Source organism: Phacochoerus africanus, chromosome 3 (assembly GCF_016906955.1).
Source record: "Phacochoerus africanus isolate WHEZ1 chromosome 3, ROS_Pafr_v1, whole genome shotgun sequence".
Taxonomy (NCBI): domain Eukaryota; kingdom Metazoa; phylum Chordata; class Mammalia; order Artiodactyla; family Suidae; genus Phacochoerus; species Phacochoerus africanus.
Genome location: NC_062546.1, coordinates 98,492,943 through 98,509,131, shown reverse-complemented (window position 1 = coordinate 98,509,131; position 16,189 = coordinate 98,492,943). Strand labels below are relative to the sequence as shown.

The window sequence follows — 16,189 nt, the reverse complement described above, 5'->3', positions numbered from 1 at the left end:
CACATCCTCGCACAGGCTGGGCAGACCCACAAAGCGCCCACAGCTCGGAGGGCATCAACTGTCTGGGCAATACAGGCCACGGGGGCTGCGTCCTAGGCGCAGAAGGCCCTTCTTACCCAAAGCCCCTGCCTTCGGGGTCCTCACGGGAAGCCTGGGTGGGGGTGCAGGCGGGCCATGTGCCCCAGGGAACCTGGGTATTTAAACACCACCTTCCCTGAGACACAGGATGCAGAGACTGAACCTGGGAAGGTCAAAGTCATAGCGAGGGACACATAAAAATTAAGCTAAATGCTTCAAACCTTACACTGAGTTTTGAACACATGACGATCTGCCATCACATTTTGTATCTCCAGGTAGGAAACACCCACAGTGATGGGCAGGATACTCAGAGAAAGGACTGACATTCTTTCAGATTCTGTCAACAGCAGTCACTTTATTAATGTTCTGCCCTTTGGAAACAGCCAGCTCCACTCCCACCGCTGGGGGAGGGGAAGAGTGGGCAGCGACAGACCAGGGACTTCAGTGAGGGAGGCAGGGTCTCAGCAGGGACCTGGCTGGTTCACTTCTCTCAATGTCATAACTTGCCCTGTGTACAAAGTCAGAGCACAGGAATCAGCGCACACCGTTCCAAGGGGCACAAGGGCGGGAGGCACGTGGGATGTTCACGACCAGCACATGTGGCTTTCAAATACAATCAAGGGTGCTTTCAATAAATAGACTCTTCATTTTAACTGCCCACTTGTGGCAAGAATAAGATGTCTATACATCTGTCAACAGAACTATGGGTTGGCGTGGGCTCTGCAACACAGGGAAAGGGGTGCCTGGGATGCCGGGGAGGAGGGCCTGCAGCCAACCACTCCAAGGGGCTGGGTCCAGCCCAGGGCTCAAAGGGAAAGTGACCACTGCTCTGACCTGACACCTAGAGAAACACCACCCACAGGGTTAGTGTCTGGCTGGGCACCCACTGGAAACTAGTTAAAAACAGCTCTAAAATCTAGACAAATGGATCACCAATATCTCCCTTGTTGTATTAGCTGAGCAACAGACAGGGAAAGAAAATTCTTGTTGGGATTCCTGGTGAGAAGTCCCTGTGGCCCCAAGTCCCAGGTCAGGTCAGTGCCCAGTGCCTGCCACTAGGTGGCACTGCAGAGACGTGGCTTACGGTCAACAGAGCCGATTATTTTCCATCTGAAGACAATTCTCTTCAAGCAAACAGAATGAGGCTATTGAATGACACATAAATGGCTCCAGTGTGGCCGGTCCATATGGTCCCTCCTGGTGTGACCGCACAGACAGGCTAAGCTCCCAGGGACAGGCACAGAGGGTAGTGACATCACCGGCGGAAAGCTCTTGGAAGGCAAATCCAGGCTGGTGCCCCTGGAGGGCGGGGTTGGTCAGTCCTCACTAGGCTGGGGTCAGCGTCGCTGGGGCTACTGCACCTTCTTGGATGGCACCTGCCCATCGGCGTGGCGGGAGGCGAAGTTCCAGTCCGTGGGGTTGAGCAGCTGATGCGTCTTCTTGTGAGTCCAATAGGGGTTGATGATGAGTGTGAGGAGGGCCAGCCCCACCACGAAGAGTGCCAGGTGTGGCAGGAAGAGGCTGCGGGCCAGGAGGTCCCAGTGGCCCAGGCACACCCACCACATGTGGTAGGTGAGAACCATGCGGCAGTGGAACAGGTGGACCATCACCCACTGGTTCAGCCTCCAGAGCAGCGAGTCCGAGTGGCCGGCCTGTGGGCAGAGCGGGGTCAGTGGACACAGACTTGGTCCCCTAGGATGGGCCACCGCCCCTTCCCAGACCCCAACGCACCCCCCACCCCCGATGCCCCCTAAACTGAAGTTCAACCCCTTCCCCCCTCACTACACTCTCTCTACCGTAAATCTGCGCATTTCAAGTAACTGGATGATGCTGGCTGAATATAAAGCTGAGGGACACACGGGTCGTGCCAGACTAAACCCCAAACGCTGGGGGAAGGGTGCTCGGAGAGGAGTTTAGGATGAGATATGCTCCCTCTTTATTTTTCCCAGAAGCCCTTCCATACAAGCCAAAATAGATGTGCCTTAAAATAATATAATTGTAGCTAAAACCAAACAGGGAACTCAAAGGTGGTGCAGAGCAGACAGTGGACACTAAAGTGGGATTCATGGCAGAGACCTGATCAGCACCAGGATGAGGGCACCAGGACAGCCCGGCAGCAGGGTATCTGCACCTCTCAGACCACGTTGCTGTGCACACCAGCTTCTCCCAGCTCCCTCTGCCCAGCACAGGCTGGAGCATCCTGGACAGCTTCAAGCTCTGCACCCCCTCCCCATGGTGGGGGCACCCCCTCTCCAGGTGGGGACACACCCCCTCCCCAGGGTGGGGACACCCCTGGAAGCCCTTCCCTGTGTGGGCACACGTCCTGCACCCCCTCCCCATGATGGGAGCAACCCCTCCACAGGTGGGGACACACCCTACACCCTCCCCATGGCGGGGACACATCCTACACCCCTCCCCAGGTGGGGACATGTCCTGCACTTGCAGGAGGAAACATAGAGGTGGAGGAGGGGCTCAGGTAACATAAGCATCCCCCATGGTAGAAAAGAACACAATTACATCTGGTTTAAAAGTGGCAGGCAATTCAGACTTTTTGTGAAGTTACTTTTGAGCAAGTCCACGGTACTTCAATAGATTAGTTTCTCGTTTTTTTTTTTTTTAAGGTCGCGCCTGTGGCATATGGAAGTTCTTGGGCTAGGGGTCAAATCAGAGCTACATTTGCAACCTACACCACAGCTCACAGCAACAATGGATCCTTAACCCACTGAGCAGGGCCAGGGATGGAACCTGCATCCTCATGGATGCTAGTCAGATTTGTTTCCACTGAGCCACGAAGGGAACTCCCCTTGTTTTTCTATTTCAAGGCCATCCTTAGGGCATTGGCCATTGCTTCTCATTTCTTTCTCAGAACTCTGGCACATTCTTGTGACACCATGAGGTTAGGGTTCCTTTCTTTCTCAGGATGTTGTCACTGCAGAGGTGCATTTGCCATGTCCCCTTGGGGGCTCTGCAGGCAGCTGCAGTGAGGCTGCCCCTGGTCCCAGCCTCACCTGGGCAGCCTGGTGATGAGCCCCGCCTGTTCTCACTGTCCTGCCTTCTTGGCCTCACAGCAACTTTGTGGGCGCTCCCTGGCTCCTGTCCTGCCAGCGAAGCTGAAGTGGGTGGAGGTGGTGGCCTGGGCTGTGGACGGCTCAGGACAGAGCAGACAAAAGCCACGACTGTCTGCCCTTCCCTGGGGGCTAGGGAGAAGTCCATGGGCCCCTGCTGGGCTCCCTTAGAGATTTCTCCTGGATGAGGACAGTCAGGAGAATGGGGGAGGCGTCTGCTTAGTCTAAGGCACAGACGCCAATATAGTCATGGAAGATGAAGAATTAGGCAAAGATGCTTCAGATCTAGGAACTCTGAAGTGAAGTCAAACGATGTACCTGGGCTTAATTAAAGTAACAGTCAAAGGACAATCACTGCAGTCAAGGGAACACACCTGAGCAAAGTGCGCCATCATCAAAGATGGAAATGTTAAAAAAAAAAAAAAAAAGTACCAGATAGAAATCAAGGAGCTGAGGGACACAATAACTGAACTGAAAAACTCACTAGGAAGGTCACCAAAGTGATCTACAGAGTCAATGCAATCCTCTCGGTATTTGTAACAGAAACAGAAAAAGCAATCTAAAACTCACATGAACCCACAAAAGACCCCAAAGAGCCAAAATCAATCTTGAGAAAGAAAAACAAAGCTGGAGGCACACTTCCTGATTTCAAACTCTATCATAAAACTGCAGAAATCGAAACTGCATGAACTAGTAGTTCCTGTTGTGGTGCAAACAGTAACAAACCCAATTAGTATCCCTGAGGATGTGGGTTTGATCCCTGGCCTCGTTCAGTGGCTTAAGGATCTGGCGTTGCCGTGAGCTGTGGTGTAAGTGGGAAGCTCCAGCTCCAATTCGACCCCTAGCCTGGGAATTTCCAATGCCATGGGTATGACCCTAAAAAGCAAAAAAAAAAAAAAAACAACCCCCCCCCAAAAATCACCCTGCATGAACTGATACCCAGACACACAGACCAATGGAACATCACAGAAAACCCAGAAAACATCCACATATACACGGTCACTGATCTTCAAAAGGGTGCCAAAAACACAGCAGGAACAGGGTAGTCCTTTCAATTAAAGTTGCTGGGAAAACTGGACACCTACATGCAAAAGGATGGAACTGAACTCTTATCTCACACTTTACACAAAAATCAGCTTGCAATAGATTGAAAGCTGAAATTTAAGACACAAAGCTCCTAAAACACAGGGGAAAGCTTCACAGCATTGGTTTTGACAATGATTTTGTGAATTTGATACCAAAAGCACAGCCAACAGAAACAAAAATAAGCAACTGGGACAACATCACACTAAAAAGCTTCCTCATAACAATGGAAACAACAGAGTGAAAAGGTAAAAATATCTGCAAACCACATATCTATTAAGAGATTAATCTTGAATATATATAAAGATCTACAACTCAATAGTTAAAAACAAAGAATCAGATTTTAAAATGAGCTAAGGACTTGAACAGTTTTCCAAAGATGACACAGAAATGGCCAACAGATACACGAAAAGATGCTTAATATCACCAGACATCAGGGACATGCAGATTACATACACAATGGAATGTCATCAAAAAACAAAAACAAATGCTGGTGTATATGTGGAGAAAATGGAATTCTGCACTGCTGGGGATATAAAATGGTGCAGCAAGGTTCCCACTGGGGCACAGTGGACTAAGGCCTGACATTGATGCAGTTGTGGTGTAGGTCACAGCTGCAACTCAGATTCGATCCCTGGCCCAGGAATTTGCATATGCCACGGGTATGGCTAAAAAAATAATCCTAATAAAATCAAATGGTGCAGCTGCTGTGGAAAAGTCTGTGGATGGGTTTTTTTTTTTTTTAAATAGAACTATTGGAGTTCCCTTTGTGGCTCATCAGTTAATGAACCCGACTAGGATTCATGAGGACGCCGGTTTGACTCCTGGCCTCGCTCAGTGGGTTAGGGATCCGGCCTGGCATTGCTGTGAGCTGTGGTATAGGTCACAGATGCAGCTCCAATCCCATGTGGCTGTGGTGTAGGCCGGCAGCTGTAGCTCGGATTAGACCCCCAGCCTGAGAACTTCCATATGCCATGGGTGTGGCCCAAAAAGCTAAAAATTAAAATTAAAAAAAAATTAAAATAGAACTTCCTTATGATCCAATAATCCCACTTCTGAGTATTTATCCAAAGGAACTAAAATCAGGATCTGGAAAAGACATTAGTGGCCCGTGTTCACTGTAGCACTATTCACAATAACTAAGACATGAAACAACCTTAAGGGTCCACTGATGGAGGAGAGGATAAGGAAGATGTGCTTTACACATGATGAAAACTGCTGAGCCTGAGCAAAGAAGGAAACACTTCAACATGCAACAACACGGATGGATCAGGAGGACACTCGGTGAAATAAACCAGAAACAGATGACAAATACCACTTGATTCCACTCATAGGAAGCACCTGAAATAGTCCAATTCACAGGATCAAAGGGTGGATGGCGGCTGCCAGGGGATGGAGTGGGGAAATGGCAAGTTACAAATCAGCAGGCGTGAAGTTTCAATCACACAAGACGAGGAAGCTCCTGAGACCTCTCTGCACAACCCATCCCCATGTCGACAGTGAGGTGCTGTGCACCCAAGGGCAAGCGAGGGGAATCTCAGGTTACATGTGAAAATACATGAAATGAGCATTTTAAAAAGATATGTACATTGACATATATATTACTTTGGTTTCGGCAAAAGCATATGAAAGAAAAATCCAGTTTTCTTACAAATACTGTCTCATGAGTCAGACACAAGACCACTGAGCCTTCTTGTGTGATGGGGCTGGAAGCCTGAAAGAGTTGTTTAAAATTAATAAAATGGAGTTCAACCAAAATGGCCTGCGTGCTGTAGGCCAGGTGCTGGTACTTCTACAGCAGAGGCCATAAGGACCAGGAACACAGGCACTAAACAGGCACTAACTCAGCCTTTCACCTCCTGCTGCCAAGGAACCCAGACGGTCCAGGGACACTCACCTTCAGGAGCATCCAGGAGGCGCAGGTGAAGGGCGTACTCATCTCCAGGAGCAGCGTAATCATAGCCAGATAGTGGCCAGCCTGGAGGTTGACCACAGAGCCCAGAAACCCAAGGAAGGCAAAGAAGTGGTGGGTGGCCAAGAACCAGTCGAATGTGCAGAAGAGCACATTGGACAGGTGAACCAAGACGTTTTCAAAGAAGAAGAACCCAGTCGCGGTGGTGATGTGGAACCAGCACCAGTTCTGCTGGCCGAGCGCTTTGTCAGCCTGGAGCACGGGGTCCAGGAGCAGAGCCCACAGCCCTGCAGCGGTGCTCTGGACGCCAAAGACCGCACGTGTGGCCGCCAGGTTCCAGAAGACCTTCTCTCTGGCCACCAGGGAGCGGTAGGTGGCATTCAGGGCAGACGACAGCTGGTGGCAGACCACGAAGACACCTAGGTAGAAGGTGAAGCCAGCGACCACCAGCACCAAGCGGACCTTCCAGGATACGTAGTCCAGATCAAAGACACTGTCTGCTGGGTCGGCCACACCCCCAAGGCTCATGGTGCTGGGTCCTGTCTGACGGTCCCACGCAGTGCCTGGTCCCAGAAAGAGCGGTCAGAGCCACGGCCTCTGGGATCCTCATGCGACTGTCTTTGATCTGGACAAAGAAAAGAGTCATGAGCTGTAGGGTGAATGGGAGCTGGGCCGAAGGCCACTTCAATGCCCTAAAAACAAATCATGAAACAGGGCAATAGGCCTGTACCTCATGCTGGTCCATAGCCAGAGATATACACAAAGCAAAGAAACATCTGAGAACAGGATGGGAGAACAAATGGGCTTAAAGACAGAGGGGGTAGGCATGGACACAAACTCAGGAGGATGTCCCACAGGCAGTGGTGATGCCCACGACTCTCCAAGACAAAGTACAAGAAGAGGATTACATGCTTCTAGAACCTGAGGTGGCTGGGGCTTGCCCGCTCCTTTGACCCTACCCTGTGCTGGATGACAGCTCTGTGAGGGCAGGGCCAACGTGCTATCCATCTTGTGCCCCTACTGGGTCCTGCCCACCTGGAGCCTCCTACCCCCACAGCTCTTCAGGGCCCCAAACATGGATCTCCTGGGGGAGGGGCGTGAGGCCAAGTCTACACAGCTACATATAACTCAGTGCTTTGGGGGTCACCACCACTCACTGGACCATGAGCTGCAAGACCAGCACCCATGCAGAGGGCTGGCAGCCTGCAACCCTTTGGAGCACAGCCCATGGCCAGTCTGAGGATGCAGATAATGTCCATAGATGTTACGTGTATGTCCATACACGTACCACAAACTACAAAGGCATGGCTGTGACCATCACCTCCCACCTCTGATGACATCACAGAATCAGAACAATCACACAAGTGTTTTCCTGTTTCTCCATAACACTCCCACTCCCCGTGAGGGTAACTGCACGGCCACCAAGAATTCTACCACATGGCCCCACTGCATTTCTGCATCCAAAGAGTTCATACGGCAGGCCCATGACACCAAGACTCCAGCTTACTCACATGCCTCAAAATGCAATTGAACTCAGTCTGAACGCAGATCAAGTGTCACACAAGTTGAAGAGGCTGCAAGAGCTCTGGCTCTGCGTATCCATGTACCTACACATATGTAAGTATACAGGTACTAATTACACATGTGTACTTATATGCATGTGTGCTTGTGCTTACATGTGCTTATATTTATGTGCATGCATGTATGTATGTGTGCACATATACATATGTGCACTGTGCACACACACACGTTATTTGTCAAGTGCGATGTTCCAACAGCCCCTCCCAGCCAGCAGCTCCTCTGTGACACATGCCAACCCCCAGGAGGCAACATTTCTCTGCCTGAATCCCACAGGACAGGTGCCAGGCAGCTCGGGACACCTCTGTCACCCAGAGCCCAACAAAACCATGAAAGCTGGCCAGTCTTACATGTTCCCCCTGCCCTGGAGACACCAGTAAAGGCTGGGGCCTCAACACCCCCATGTCCTGCCTTCTGCCCCCTGACGCTTTCCTGAGTGGCCCATAACAAGCTAGTTTCCCCCATGTGGCCGCTCTCTGCTGGCCCATAGTGCAGGCACCGTGAAGTTGACGGGAGGTTTCACGTGAGAAGGGAAGGATTTTTGTCTTGGGCAGAAGGGAAGCGTCACCACCAAGACTTTAACCCCATTAAGAGGGCTGCTGCAAAGCGTAAACTCTGCTGAAACACAGAGGCCTCCTAAAACTTCTTGTCCTTTTCCACACGGCCCTCATGAGGTCTGGGCACCAGTTCCCATTTTGCCATGATTGCATCAGTCTGCTCTGGGCCCAGACACCCAACTTCCGTGGAACCTCTGCCTTGAACTGGGAGGGTCCCTGTCACTCTGAAAAGCTCCATCAGAGCTCCTAGCGGGGTGGGGGTGGTCCAGATGCCCTTTCAGGAAGGCTTGGGGTTAAGCGGACTTCATCAGGGCTTTGGGACCAAAGAATCGAGACCAGAACAGCGGGTTCTGATCCTGGATCCACTATTTACATGCTAAGGAAACAGGAGCCCAGCGCCTGACTACAGGGATGATCGCCACCCATCAGTACCTGGGGGGTAGGGGCTACCAACAGAAGCATCTGTGTCAGGCACATCCAATTAGGCCACTGGATCCATTAAATGGGGAAGAATGTGTTTCCAATTTACAAATGAAAGCCCAGGGTTCTTTGCCTCAAATCAAGAAGCCACTCAGTGGGGCCCTGGAGGGGAACATGATCAGGACCTCAGAGCTCTGGTCTAGGTGCATTAAATTGCTGCAGGTCTGCCTGTTTTCCCACACTGTGGAGTCTGCCCAGGCCGGGACTGCCTCTGGGCTCCTGCTTCACTGCCCTGGAGCACCCAGGTGCCCAGGCATCACCTCCAGCCCCCCTGCTGAAGGTCCTGGGACTAAGGAGGGGAGGTGTAGTGGCCTCCTTGTCCTACACCAGGCACACCTGAATGCCTGCGAGGGGCTTCCTGTGTGCTGCAGGTAGTTTTTTATTTTTTTGCTTTTTAGGGCCACACCTGCAACATATGGAAGTTCCTGGGCTAAGAGCTGAATTGGAACTGCAGCTGCTGGCAACACTAGATCCAAGCCACATCTGTGACCTACACCGAAGCTCACGGTAACACCAGATCCACTGAGGGAGACCAGGGATTGAACCCACATTGTCATGGATACTAGTCAGGTTATTTACCACTGAACCACAACAGGAATTCCTGGATTTAAATGTCAGTCAGGAGTTGCTGTCATGGCTCAGCGGCTAACTCTAGAGGCAGCTCAGATCCCGTGTTGCTGTGGCTGTGCTGTAGGCCAGCGGCTGTAGCTACAATTCGACCCCTAGCCTGGGAACTGCCACATGCCACAGGTGCAGGTCTAAAAAGACAAAAATTAATTAATGTCGGATTAAAAAAAAAATCTGATTATCCTGGAGATAAACCCTGAAAAAGGACCAGCACACATCCTGCTTCTCCATCTCCCCTCCTTGACTTCCCTGCCTTCCATCAAGCAGCACAAGGGGTCCTGGGGGTGCAGCAGGGGGGCTGGGAGGGGAAGGAAAGTGGAAAAGCGAGGCTGCACACAAGGGCCCACTCACCAGCCTGCAGCTGCACAGGACGTGGGAGAAACTAGAACACGGACACCCAATCTGGGTCTGCCTGCTTCTGAAGTGTGTGCTTGAGATGAGGGTGGAGGGATGGGATACAGAGCCAAGGACCAAGGGGGGAGGGCAGCAGGCGTGGTGCAAGCATTCCAGGCAGTAATGGGGGACTGGCTCCCAGGACCCAGAAATCCAGGACGAAACACCAGCCTTTCAAATTCTCCCCACAGAGAAAGCTCAGCCTGGCTTCTGGGTCCACAACACTTCAAGGTAACCTTCCTGAAGAGTTAACCTTTTAGTGTCTTATCTAAAGAAAGAAATGCAGATGGATTAAGGTCCAACACTGCAACAAAGACTCAGGTGAGCCAGAGCAGAAGCAGGGACACCCCACCACCACCACCCCAGGGCCATTCAGAAACAACTCCCTATAAAAACCCAACACTTGTCACCCTTTAAACCCCATAAACACGCCCTATTCCCATCTGTTTTAACCCTCCTGGTTACACCCCTTCCTACACCGCTGCACCACAGAGGTTCTGGGTCCGACCTGTCCCCACGGGTCTCCGGGACACAGGAGTGAGCTGATCCAACTGAGGCATGAGGGTACAGAGCCAGGCCTTGGGTGGGGGGCTCTTCAGGGACAAGCGGAGGAGCTGTTGCCTTGGACTAGGTGGCACCCCCCAGGGTGAGCCAGGCCCTGCTCTGGATGCAGCACAGACTAGGCGGGAGGGCAGAGCCCCATTGCCCACTCCCCTTGACCAGACCCCTCTCCTTCCCTGGCATAGGGGACCCTGGGGTCACCATGTCCTGCTGCTACAGGCTTGCCTCCCCCCCCCAGTCCCCAGACTGAGGGCTTCTTGTCACCTGGGGCCACTGCTGCCTTCCCTGACACGGCCGCAGACCCATGAGCACTGATGACGCTGTTCCTTCAATCCTGGCGGCTTCTAAGCTCGCCATCCCAGTACCTTGGAGGCCGAGGAACCATGGCCATGAGGGAGGTGATTCCCTGGGGCGGGGGGAGGGAGGGAGGGGAGGCCTTGTCCCCTGACTCCCCGCGTCCCATTTTCTATAAGATCTATTTACAAAAACTTCCTCTCATTCTTTTTTGTATAAGGTTTGGTGGCTTCGGCTGTTCTATTGCACCAGGCCAGGCAGTTTTTTTTTTTTTGAAATTTATTAGAGTGTCAGCCCCGGCACTGCAGTAGCCAGGCAGCAGGGTCCCCAGGATGTGACCCTGGCCACCAGGGCCCCCCAGCTCTGACAAAGAAGTATCTATGAGCGCCTTCTGATCACTGGTGGCTAAACTGATACAAAAGTTGGAAATATTGCCAAAAAAAGAGGAGAACTCATGCTGTTTTATGTCATGCTGAATTGCTGCTTACAAACCCCTGAGGGTTCACTTGACTTTCCAGGAGAGACAACAGTGAGACTGGCCCAGACTTCAGTCTATGAGGTTAACCTGGCAACACAAAAACTCTCCTCTTGGCCCAAAGAAGGTAAAATCCCAAAGGCTGTGGCTCATTGCTCTCCAGTGGCATCCCTGCTCAGTCAGATAATGCAAACTGACATGTGTTCCTTATCAGCTGGACAGATGTTTCTAACATTTTGAGAGTTACACTTCCTCAGTTCAAAAAGATTTTTTCCAAGATTAAAGAAACAACATGCTCAATAAACAAAATTCAGAAAATATAAACCAGCATAAAAATACAAAATTCAAACCTAGTAATCCTCCTACCCAGCTCTAAGCACTATTACTATATTGGGGGGGGGGGGTGCTGGGTCAATCCTCTTGCCAAATGTGAGCTTTTACGTTTTTTTTCTTCTTCATGAAAAACATACACGCTGCCTTTCGCCTAATTCTTTTCAGCATGATGTTCACAGTTCTCCTGTAAACCCTCTTCTCGAGGGAGTCTGTGCACAGACCACTCTGCAGTGAACATCTCTGAAGTCACCCCAGGAACTTACTGCTCAGCTCTAATAATCAGGGATAAGACGCTCGTTGACCAGTCCCTCAGCGTGCAAGGCCTGGACTCTCGGAAGGGACTGAGCTCCCAGGTGGACCAGCCGGCTGCACCCCTGCTACCGGGGCCCGGACTGGCTCCCACTCCGCTCGGATCGAGCCCCCACGCGGCTCATCGGTACACGGGCGGAACTGGCCTCTGCTCCACCGCTCACCTGTCGACGGAGCGCCAGACCTACCTGAACCCTGCCCGGCTCACCGGCAGACGGCGTGACCCGCCCCCTGCCCCGCTCACCTGCGGACCGGGCGGCCGGACCGGTCCACGGCCCACAGTCAGCCCAGGCCTCCAAGCACCGCAGGCCAGACGTGGTCACGCGGGGCTCCTCTGCGCGAGGACGCGGGGTTCTGCGATCCAAGATGAGGAGCAGACAAGACTCACACACCCACCAGCGCCCAGCGTCCACCTGCACAAAGATGGGTCACGACCCGCGCCCAAGCCGCCGCGCATGCGCATTCGGGGTGGGGAAAAACGCACCGCGGCCGGACGCTACCAAGGGCGCAGCCGCGGGGGGGGGGGAGTGGGCTGTACCACAGCTGGGGGGGGGGCCGCGGGCTGTACTGTGGGAGCGGGGCCGGATCTGCACTCGCCGCCCCGCCTCACTGGACTGTACGGTGAGCTGGCCCGGGACTTACCCCTCCCGTCCCAGGTCGACCCTTCCGGAGCGGTGCTAAACCAGGAAGGAGTCTTCCGAGTCCACCCAGAGCTCGCGGGGGTCCCGGGGCCCCCAGGTTCGGCGACGCCTCTGAACCCACCGCCCGCGGGGACGACCCTGCGGAGGACCCTAGGAGACCCCGCGGAGCCCCCTGAAAGCCCGGCTGCCAAGGTCCGCGGGAAGCCGCCCTTTCCCGGCGGTGACATTGGTCCAACCCAGCCCGCACCTCTGCAGAGGCCAGCCCGGGGCCACGGAACGAGCCTCAGGTGCAGTTTCGCTTCCCCTGCCCCTGTCAGCCTTGCTCCCACCACGCCAACCCTGCGCTCAGAATCCGCATTTGTGAACCGGAAAGGATCACAACGCCGGCTGGTACGGTGGGAGGATTCCGCATTAGCACCCGGAGCAGGCTGCGTGGCTCACCTGTCTGCAGTGTGTAAAAAAGGCCTTAGCTGTTTGACAGCTTGTGAAGTACTGTGGGCGGCGCAGTCAGGCCTTGCCAGACCCCCTGGGGTAGCCCATAGCCCATGTGCAGGGCACCCGCGAGATGCCGCTGGGGTCCTAGAGTTCACTAGTGGGTGTAGGTGCCAGGATCCAGACAGCCAGGAGCACCCTCTCCAGGCCTGACTCAGAGAGCCCTGGGTTCCACATCCACCAGCTGAAACTACCTGCTTGAGCTCCGACCTCAGGTGTGAAGAGTAGATGCAGACCTGACCCCAGGCCAGCCTAATGCTCACGTGTCCCTACAGCCTGCCCTCCCCTGAATCTCACCCTGAATCTTCTTTCTTTCCTGAACTTATCACCGCTGGACACTTTGTATTTTCATGGGTTTGTTTTAGCTATTTTCTTTGTCCTCTGACTAAAATGTTAGCAGCATGGGAGGAGAATGTGGTCCTGTCACTCCTGTATCCCCAGCACTTGGGAATGTGCCTGGTACATCACCCATGATTCACACACATCTGCCGAAAATACGGGAAATCACATGGAAAGCCTTCTTTCCTCCCTACACCCACCTTGGTGTAGGGAGACCATATGAGAGACACACAGTAAATGTACTGAGTTGGATTAAAAACGACAGCTCTGGAGACTCACTCTTGTTTTGTGTTGCTTCCCCTTCCCAAAAGTCTCCCAGTGGTGAAGAGAATTTGAGGATGAAATAAGATGTTTAAATTATCAACACCTCTTGAAAACAAAGTATCAACAATGATTGTATCTTCTGATTTTCTGATTCTCATCAAGGTTCAGCTAAATCCTGAGTCTCCTGTAGAAACAGAGATCTGGTACTCACGGTGCTGCCACTTCCCCAGTCATTGCCCTCACTCTTGGTGTCCTCTGTGCATGCTGTGACCAGGCCCGCCTTTCATATGAGGAACTGGGCTCAGAAAGGTGAAGTGGTGACCTGATTAGCATGCTGGCAGTAAATTTCTCAGCTTAGGTTAAGATGTTCAAGGACTGTATTTTTCTGCTATGTTACTTTTATTTTTATTTTCTTTTATTGTCTTTTAAGGGCCACACCTGCGGCATATGGAGGTTCCCAGGCTAGGGGTCTAATCAGAGCTGCAGCTGCCGGCCTACGCCACAGCCACAGCCACACCAGATCTGAGCCACGTCTGTGACCACCTCTCAAGGCAACACAGGATCCTTAACCCACTGAGCAAGGCCAGGGATCGAATCCGCATCCTCATGGATACTAGTTGGGTTTGTTAACCACTGAGCCATGACAGGAACTCCCTGCTCTGCTACCTTTAAAATATGTGATGAAAGCAATCATTTTTTCAAAAATTACAGGTATAACTGGTGATCAATAACCCAATGGAACAGAGAAGACTTTGAATGAAATGCACCCCGATTCCTGCTTTGAGCACCCAAAATGAGGCACCTGTGTTTGCAACCTGGTCGCTGACCTCCTGAGTCGCCTGGCCAGGGCTCTGTCCCCTCCTCTTCCAGGCCTTCCTGACAGCGAGGTCACTCCATGTTGCTGCCACCAAGCTGAGCCCTCTCAGTAGGCAGCTCACTCACACCTCACAGCTGTACGGGCCCGTACTTCGTAGATAAGGAAATGGAGGTTCCTGTGAGTGAGGTTAAGTGACTCCTGCTTCCTGCTTCCTACAGATGCTCAAGAGGAGCCTGAGCTATGGAATTCTACACCTGAGATCTTGGAGAAGAGGATTGAATGCACATTTTAGAGGAAGTGGCCAGGGATGGCATCTTTTTTTTTCTGATTATATAAGCAATACATGGAGTTCCTGTCCTGGCTCAGTGGTTAATGAATCCAACTAGGAACCATGAGGTTGCAGGTTCGATCCCTGACCTTGCTCAGTGGGGTAAGGATCCAGCATTGCCGTGAGCTGTGGCAGCTCGAATCCTGCATTGCTGTACCTCTGGCATAGGCCAGCGGCTACAGCTCCAATTAGACCCCTAGTCTGGGAATCTCCATATGCTGTGGGAGCGGCCCTAGAAAAGGAAAAAAGACAAAAAAAAAAAATATATATATATATATATATATGTATGTAACACATGCTCACTGTTTGTTTAATTAAGAAAAAGACAGGGGAATTCCGGTTGTGGTGCAGCAGAAGCAAATCTGACTAGGAAACATGAGGTTTCAGGTTCAATTCCTGGCCTCGCTCAGTGGGTTAAGGATCTGGCTTTGCCGTGAGTTGTGGTGTAGGTTGCAGACTCGGCTCGGATCTGGCGTTGCTGTGGCTGTGGCACATAGTCCCGGCAGCTGTATCTCTGACTCAGCACCTAGCCTGGGAACCTCCATATGCCGCAGGTACGGCCCTAAAAAGCAAAAAAAAGAAAAGATTCTAAAAGACATTAGCAGAGAAGTAATGTGATTTCTAGCCTCTGCTTGTTTCTTTCTAAGAACCAAGCAACATGACTGCATTCTCAGTAGGTCAGGGAGGAAGGGGTCTCCCCAGTTTTTTTTTTTTTAGGTGGACCCCACAGCATGTGGAAGTTCCCATGCCAGGGATCAAACCAGTGTTTTAACCACTAGGCCACCAGGAAGCTCCCTCCCCCCAGTTTTAAACCAGGTGTTTCTTGGAGTTCCCTGGTGGCTCAGTGGGTTAAGGATCCAGGATTGTCACTGCAGTGGCATAGGTTCAGTCCCTGGTCAGGGAACTTCCATGTGCCGTGGCCACAGCAAAAAACCAGCTAAACAAATAAGTAAACCAGGTGTTTCTCCAAAAGGAATGCAGTTGCTTTTGGGGCAGGAATGTCCCCACACTGGGCTTCCAAACCACAGTTCAAGGCACTGGAACCAGGCTCACCACCTGGGGACAGTGGGTCAGGAACAAGTCCGGGGTGCTCCGGGTTTCTTCAGTGCCAATGATCAGGGTCTCTCGGACCCAGCACCAGCTAGGCTTCTCTCCGTCCTCAACAGTTAACCTTGAGTCTGTCCTTGAACAGCAAAATCCCCCACCCAGGATATCTGATCACATTCCTCACCCCACCTTCCATGTTTTATCACCTGGGCCTGCCTTCAGCGAGAATCCTGCTGAGTCTGTCCAGTGAGGATGCCACTGGCCTTGGTGTTTCCTCCCAGGGATGTCCCATCCACCACCACTCCAAACACACATCCTGCTCCTTGGCTGTGATCTCCACTTGTCCCTGTTGTGTTGAGAGGTCAGCACAGTCTCCCTTCCCCACTGCAGGCCCCCGTGGCGCTGGTCCCTACACCTGTCTCAGTGCTGCTTTGACTAAAAGCTGCCGCAAGGTGCTGTAACAGGTGTCAGGAACCTTAACAACTGGCAAAATGAAAGCTTCCTGGAAGGAAAAAA

General features: G+C 52.2%; 1 protein-coding gene and 1 long non-coding RNA gene across 2 annotated transcripts; one reads left to right on the top strand and one right to left on the bottom strand.

Moving 5' to 3' along the window:
- Positions 1-413: 413 nt before the first annotated feature.
- Positions 414-12,211, bottom strand: CLN8 (CLN8 transmembrane ER and ERGIC protein). The gene is made up of 3 exons (XM_047772229.1): positions 11,990-12,211; positions 6,124-6,763; positions 414-1,730 (listed from the first exon to the last, which is right to left on the bottom strand). The coding sequence occupies exons 2-3, from the start codon at positions 6,664-6,666 to the stop codon at positions 1,431-1,433; spliced, it is 843 nt and encodes a 280-aa protein (XP_047628185.1). The 5' UTR covers positions 6,667-6,763; positions 11,990-12,211; the 3' UTR covers positions 414-1,430.
- A 108-nt stretch (positions 12,212-12,319) lies between these two features.
- LOC125123062 (uncharacterized) lies at positions 12,320-14,655 on the top strand. The gene is made up of 2 exons (XR_007133969.1): positions 12,320-12,673; positions 14,193-14,655. It is a non-coding gene; the product is annotated as an uncharacterized LOC125123062 (long non-coding RNA).
- Positions 14,656-16,189: the final 1,534 nt, after the last annotated feature.